This window comes from Myodes glareolus, chromosome 14 (genome assembly GCF_982192425.1).
Source record: "Myodes glareolus chromosome 14, mMyoGla1.1, whole genome shotgun sequence".
In the NCBI taxonomy this organism is placed as follows: domain Eukaryota; kingdom Metazoa; phylum Chordata; class Mammalia; order Rodentia; family Cricetidae; genus Myodes; species Myodes glareolus.
This window is the reverse complement of record NC_142039.1, coordinates 55,056,425-55,063,840: the sequence shown is the minus strand read 5'-3', so window position 1 is coordinate 55,063,840 and position 7,416 is coordinate 55,056,425. Positions and strand designations below refer to the sequence as shown.

The 7,416-nt window shown below is 42.0% G+C and overlaps 1 protein-coding gene across 2 annotated transcripts in view; it reads left to right on the top strand.

The window, feature by feature from the left end:
• Positions 1–4,687: 4,687 nt before the first annotated feature.
• Positions 4,688–7,416, top strand: part of Bloc1s5 (biogenesis of lysosomal organelles complex 1 subunit 5) — a 62,241-nt gene continuing 59,512 nt past the window's right edge. For both annotated transcript variants that reach the window (XM_085699405.2, XM_048422681.3), the window contains exon 1: positions 4,688–4,825. In XM_085699405.2, the coding sequence (XP_085555531.2) occupies positions 4,711–4,825 (115 nt within the window). In that variant the 5' untranslated portion in view covers positions 4,688–4,710. The remainder of the gene's footprint in view (positions 4,826–7,416) is intronic.

Sequence of the window (7,416 nt, the reverse complement as noted above, 5' to 3'; positions counted from 1 at the left end):
TTTTAAATGTCACTTTGTTTATGCATGTATCATAGAATTAAGCCTATAATGATGGCATCTGTGCTGAGCATTGGCCTTTTATCCTTGTTATTATTCCAGAAAAATAGAGTATTGATGAGAACAGGAAGTAGAAACGGGTCAAATAGGGCAGGGCTCAATGCTTCTAAGAATGTCCTTGCTGGAGAGTAAGAATGCCGGAAGGGAGCTCTGGTTCCCAGTTCTGTTACCTCTGACCCTTTCCTGAAAGCTGTACATGATGACCCAAATGAAATTGAAACAGCTGGATCCCTCAGTTGGGTCAACTCTACTGACCATCCCATCCCCATTCCTTGCTGCACTTCTATTTCTACCATAAATCCTTCCAAACCACCAGACTAACAGCTCACTGTTACCCTATTTCTTGGGACACCTCCTGTTACATAGAGCTCCCTCTCTTCTTCCCTTTCTGCCTTTCCTCCCCCTTCTTTCCTCTGAACCTACAATCAAATTCTCTCGGAAACTCACCTTCCATGGTCCATGATTTTTTTCTTTGAATTTGAGAAAGAAGAACCTGGAGGCACCTGATTCAGTGGAAGCTTTGAGTGACCATGAGTATCTCATGAGTTAAAAGCCCCCACAAGAGCCAAGGAAGTTTCTGCTGGTCTCAAAAAGACCTCAAAACTTCCTCTCAACAGTGTAACAGCTATTTACAGCACACGTATGTTGTATAAAGTATTAAAAGCAATCGGGAGATGATTTAAGGACTACAAGAAGATATGTCCCAGTTCTTGTACGAAGTACATCATTTCATACAAGATACCTGAATATCGTTTACTTCAGTTCTCCATGGGAACTCTGTAACTGATACTTCTTTAGATCCTTGGTTAAAGACAGGTTTAAGAGATATAAGGTGTGAGGTGAAGTTTTATGTATTTTAATATGCTGAACAAACAAAAGAAATTTTGATGGTGATGATAAAGAAAGGTTAAGCAGAAGAATTGAAGCTGAATATACGGTGTCCTAAAAGTAGAAAGAAGTGCCAAGAGGGATGGTACAGACCTACAGTCCCACTACTTGGGAGACAAAGGCAGCAGAATCAGACGTTCAAGAACACCCTTAAATATACAGTAAGAGCAAATGTGAGTCCAATCTGAGCTACATGAGATTCGAGAGGAGGGTTTTGTAATAAAATACTTTGAAGTTTATTTATTATGTGCCAGGTATTATAGTGATGGCTTTGTATCATTTTTATTTGTTGCTTGGTTGGTTTTATTTGGTTTTTTTTTTTTTTTTTTTTTAGAGACTGGGTCTCCTGAGCTAGACCTGATCCAGGTGATGGGACCACAGACACACATGACCTTACTAAGCTTATAAATATTATCTTTAATTATCACTGCCCCCCCCAAAAGATACCTTCAAGACAATTAAGCAGAAAAGAAACTTGGAAATAAGTGGCAGCGCAAGAACCTGAACCCAATTCTGTCTGTTTCCAAAGAGGCTGCTAAAATTCTTTTTATCACTCATAGCACAAAGTTGGCGAATTTCAGAGGTGAAATCCAGAATCAACATTTTTTAACGCCATACTAATGTAAGAAACACATTCAACTTTTTTTTGTTCAAATTGTTTTATTTCCATCTTTAACACTAGCAGAAGTCCAAAACAGACTGATATCCATGAGCATAGTTTAAATGTAACAAAGAAAGAGTTAAACTATATACATTAAGGAAAAAGGAACAAGAATTTTTTTCTATACCAACCTTTTCCTATTAATTCAGTTTCTGATTAGTAGAACTAAACACAACTTTTTCTAAATTTAATTTAAGAAGAAGTAATGGAACTTTTATGATCAACGTCATAAACTGTCTTTAAGGAGAAAGTGAATTTTTAAGTGGGTGTCACCATATTTACCGGTGAACTGGCTGCATGGTCACCTTGGCTCCTTTAAGTCTGGCTATCAGTAGAACTAGCAAGAGCAAGTCCATGAGGCCCACAGGGAACTCAATGGCTGTGACATCCAAGGGGAGAGTACACACCACACATCACAATGGTGAGAGCTAATGCTCCTACCCTCTGAGTCCACATAAAAAAATAAATTACTACTTTTATTCAAACTAACTGGAAGTCAAACAGTTTAAAAAGTCAGAGTAAAGAATAAAACTATTTTCTTTTCACATAGAGGAGGGACACTCCTTCAGCTCCATTTAAAGTTCTGTGCTGAGTCCCTGCTCCATCAGAACAGTAAACTGAAAGTCAGTTACTGCCAGCAAAGCTTCTTTCCCACCTCAAAGAAACATATTCAACTTACACAAAAAGCATATTATAGTGAGTCTTCACAGGTTTTCACCAATCCACAGTCTTAAGGGAATATGATATTCACAGTGCAGGAAAACACGAATGAATAAGGAAATTTCTTGAAAGTGGAGAGTGTAATGGTAAAACTGCAGTACAGTTCCCAGAGGGACAGCAGCGGGCCGCTGTGGGTGGTTTAGGGCAGCAGCAGGTGGGAGACACAGAGGGTCATCCAGTCCCAAAGGAGCTGTGGCGGGCGAGAGACAGAGACGGATGGGCATGCCATGCAGAGTGAGGCTGGATATTTATTTAGTGGATTATGGAAGGGAAGGGGAAAGGGGAGATGGAGGAAGGGGGATGAGGAGAGAGGCAGAGAGAGAGAGAGAGAGAGAGAGAGAGAAAGAGAGAGAGAGAGAGAGAGAGAGAGAGAGAGAGAGAGAGATGGGGTTGGGGGAGGAGAGGAGAAGCTACCTCTTCAGGAGAGGTGGAAAAGAGAGCTCACAGGCTGGAAGTAGAAGAAAGATTCACTTGCCTAGGTGGAAGGGGAGAGGAGTAGGCGGGGCTTGTCTCTTATAGGGGCTTGTCCTTATAATAGAGGACAGACTATTACACTCCCATCTCTCTCTCTCTTTTTTTTAATAATAAAATGGTGGGAGGTTAGGTACAACAGGTTAAAGGAATTGGGATGGCAGATTCTCAAGACTGCTTCCTGCTTATTTGTAGGTGTTGTCTTGCAGTGGGGGGCAACCTGAGGAAGCTGGGTGCTGGTCAAATCCTAGGGTAGCTGGTCACTTTGTTCCTGAATGGTGTTTGTGGTATGGAAATGTCTGGTGTCTCTTATACCTGTTTAAAGTATTGGCAGAACAGAAGATAAAGTTAAGTTCCGTGAAAAAAAAAATTTTAGGACCAGGGAATTGAGAGGGGTGTATCTGACCTTAAACAGGTGGATCCTTTAATTCGGCTCCCTGGAACTCACAAGAATTTTTGGGGTTTATGAAAACATTAAGTTTTAAATAGCAGCATATTTATATCAGAATGACTGTGACAGATATTTTTTACACAATGAAAAGTATCTTTAAGACTATGAAAGCAGCATGATAGAGACTATCTTATTGAAATTTGTTTGTTTAGTGAGGCTGTCCTTTTAAATGACAAAACCTCTCAGTTATCAGACTGCATCAGGGAAGATAAGTGCCCTTAAGAACTATGCCTTCAGCATATTGATTAGAAAGCTAGGAGATGAAGTTTTGTATTCGTCCTTGCTTTTGAGTTTATTATTTCTTCTGCTAATAATCCCCAAATTCCTGCTTTACCTATCATCCTCTCCATGTTCCCATACATCTCATTTCAGGCCTGACAACAATCACTTGCCTCTTCTGGGAATGCATTCCCCCCATCCTGTTGTTTATGTTGTTTTACATTGCTCCTAAAGCAATGACTTAGATCCTTTAGGATGAGCGTTGTTCAGAAGAGAGGAGAAAAAAAAGGGGGGGGTGTCATAGCTGAATCCTTAGAAGCCCTGGATGAACAGGAGGTAAATGCCACTGGGAAGTTATGTATTGCTCTTTGTAAAACACGAATATTTGTTGAGAAAATGAACACTACCTAATTTATCAAATATCAGCAGTTAGATGCGTGGCAACCGAAGACTTTTCTCTTCATTTCTAGCCATTCAAGCAGTCAATTCTTTTTAGAGTTACACATATTTTTAGTCTGTATAACAAATGATTGGAATTTTGTAACTAGGAAAGACACAGCAGGTATTTCTTTCTTCACATGATCACAAGTGAATCTGGTAAGTAACTTGTGAAAATGAGGCATGGTGGCAGAGGGCTGTAATCCCAAGTAGCAAGAGGATCCTCAGCTCAGCCTAACCCAGGATGCATAATGAGTTCAATTTAGGAAGACCATCACAAAAAAAACAAAACAAGTCACTTAACCTCTAACCATGTTGCTTCATTTGTTAAAAATTATGATTTGTCTCCTCAGGTTGCTACGATGACCCCACTGTGACAATTCATGTCAAAATGATTTATAAAATAGTAGCGGCCAGTAACAACGTAGAAAATAAGCATATACTACTACAGTTACTCTGCACTCCATCCCTGCCCTAACCAGTGAGTTCCTGCGGGCGTAGGAAGGAATAACAGAGATAGCTGTACTTTTCAGATTTTTCAGATCAATTTTCTGTATTCCGAAATATTCTCTATTCAGATTAACTTTCAGATTAATTTTCTGTATTCAGATCACCAGCCTAACCCAGCATTGCAGTCTCCGTTACACTCCCAGCGCCTTTCCGGAACCCAAAGACTCCGACGCCCTGTGATGACGTAACGCCCCTCTGCCCCGCCCCTCCCGCGCGTGCGGGCTTCTACCTCCCAAACTAGCCTCCTGGTTTGCGCCTGCGCAGCGGCGCCCGCGGGTGGGCGGAGCCGGTCGGCATGAGTGGCGGAGGGACCGAAACTCCCGTGGCTTGTGAGGCCGCCCAGGGCGGCGGCGGCGGCAAGAAGCGGGACTCGCTGGGGACTCCGGGTGCGGCGCACCTTATTATCAAGGGTACGGAGTGGAGGGCTTGCTCTTCGTGCGGGGTAGGGGAGCGAGCTGGGGCCCGCCCCTCCCGGTGCTCCCTGGCTCGCCCGCCGCCCTCAGCCGCCTGGCCTGACCCTGTCTCCGTCCCACGGCCACTTCCCAGCCCTCAAGACCCACCTTATGCCACCAGCGAAGGGCGCCCAAGTTGGGATTGGGAATTAGTTTGAGTCCCACACAGGCACGTAGTAGAGTGACCCCCTTCTCTACTCTCTGCGCCTGGCTCGTGTCAGGGAGAAAGGACAACTCTTGGGAAAACGTCCTGAAACAACGCACCAGTCTGACCTGTCCCCTCGGAGCATCAGAAGGCTTCGATCTAAATTATTACAGTAACTCAACTAGGTTTAAGTCCCTGTCTCCCGAGGAAAGACCTCTTCAGTTGCATTTTCCACTGTTCCCTTTAATTCTTCTGTCTTCTGCTAGCCCGGTCCATGTCACCAGCTTCTGCTACAGACCTGCACTGCCGGGGCAATGGTGTCTTATCATTGGTGTGGGTGTCCATTTTAATCTTACCGGATCTGTGAACAGCGCCGTAGAGCTGACTGTGGTCTTTTTCAGGTTGTCTCTGAAGTTTAATTTGGAGTCAAGGTCAAGTAGTATTGCATGTGTACTACTTGTACATGCAATGTGTACAAGTAAGAATTATTTCTGTGTGCAATCCTAGTGAAGAATTTATTCGTTTATGATTATTTTTGGCCTGCCGTCACTCCACAAATGTTTTTCATCCTGCAGAAATTTGTACGCATTAAACTATAACTCCTCATACCACATCTCTGACAAAAATCTGAATTTGCTCCTGCGCATCTGTGGACTTGGGCGACTCCACTCTGACTATTGGAAACAATGCTGCTGGGGACGTGAATGTACAAACATCTGTTCTGAGGCCCCCTTGTTCGGTACTTGGGGATATATCTCCAAAAGTGTGATTCCTGGGTCATATGATGATTCTTCACACTTTCTGAGGAATTGGCATTTTTTATATTTGCTACATCATTTTCTATTCTCCCAACCTTACCGCTTGTTATTTTCTGCATTTGACAGTAGTCATTCGAATAAGTGAGAGATGATGTCCCTTGTGGTTTCGCTTTGCATTTCCTGTAATGTTTGCTGATAAGTGTGCTTATTCTTGTGCACTTACCGACTACCTGTTTTTAGAAAAATGACTATTTAATTCCTTTACTGAATTAAAGTTCTTGAAATGTTCTTGGAAGGCAGATGTGCTGGCCATTATACCATCAACGCTGTTCTGTGTGTGTATCCTTAGTGCCCTTGAGCAGGAGTTCGCAGATACTTTCTCCTGTTTCTCTGGTTGTCTTTCATTCTGTTGATTGTGTCTTTTGCAGCAGAAGTTTTAAATTTTGAAGTAGTGCTGTACTGGAGACCAACCCAAGCCTCCCACATGCTAAACAAGAACCATACCCCTAGAGGCTACATCACCAACCTTTTCTTTTCTTTTCTTTTTTGAACAGATATGTAACCTGCTTTCTTTCTTTTTTTTTTTTTTGATTTTTATTAAACTCTACATTTTTCTCTGCTCCCCTCCCTGCCTCTCCCTTTCCCCTCTCAACTCTTCCCGCAAGGTCCCCATGCTCCCAGTTTACTCAGGAGATCTTGTCTTTTTCTACTTTCTACTTCCCATGTAGAGTAGATCTATGTAAGTCTCTCTTAGTGTCCTCATTGTTGTGTAGGTTCTCTGGGATTGTGATTTGTGGGCTGGTTTTCTTTGCTTTATGTTTAAAAACCACCTATGAGTGAGTACATGTGATAATTGTCTTTCTGTATCTGGGTTACCACACTCGATATAATGTTTTCTAGCTCCATCCATTTTCCTGCAAAATTCAAGATGTCGTTATTTTTTCTGCTGTGTAATACTCCATTGTGTAAATATACCACATTTTCCTTACCGATTCTTCGATCGAGGGGCATTTAGGTTGTTCCCAGGTTCTGACTATGACAAACAAAGCTGCTGTAAACATAGTTGAGCACATGTCTTTGTGGTACAATTGAGCATCCTTTGGATATATACCCAAAAGTATTATTACTGGGTTTTGAGGAAGGTTGTTTCCTAATTTTCTGAGAATTAGGAACTGACATCCAAAGGGATTATACCAGCTTGCATTCCCACCAGCAATGCAGAAGTGTTCCCTTTCCCCCACAAGCTCTCCAGCATAAGTTGTCATCAGTGTTTTTGATTTTGGCCATTCTTACAGGTGTAAGATGAAATCTCAGAGTTGTTTTGATTTGCATCTCTCTGATGACTAAGGATGTTGAACGTTTCCTTAAGTGTCTTTCAGCCATTTTAGATTCCTCTGTTGAGAGTTCTCTGTTTAGGTCTTTTATTATTATTATTATTATTATTATTGGATTATGTGTTCTTTTGGTGTCCAATTTCTTGAGTTCTTTGTATATTTTGGAGAGCAGACCTCTGTCTGATGTGGGGATTAGTGAAGATATTTTCCCATTCTGTAGGCTGTTTTGTCTTGTTGACCGTGTCCTTTGCTTTACAGAAGCTTTTCAGTTTCAGGAGGTCCCATTTATTAATTGTTTCTCTCAGTGTTTGT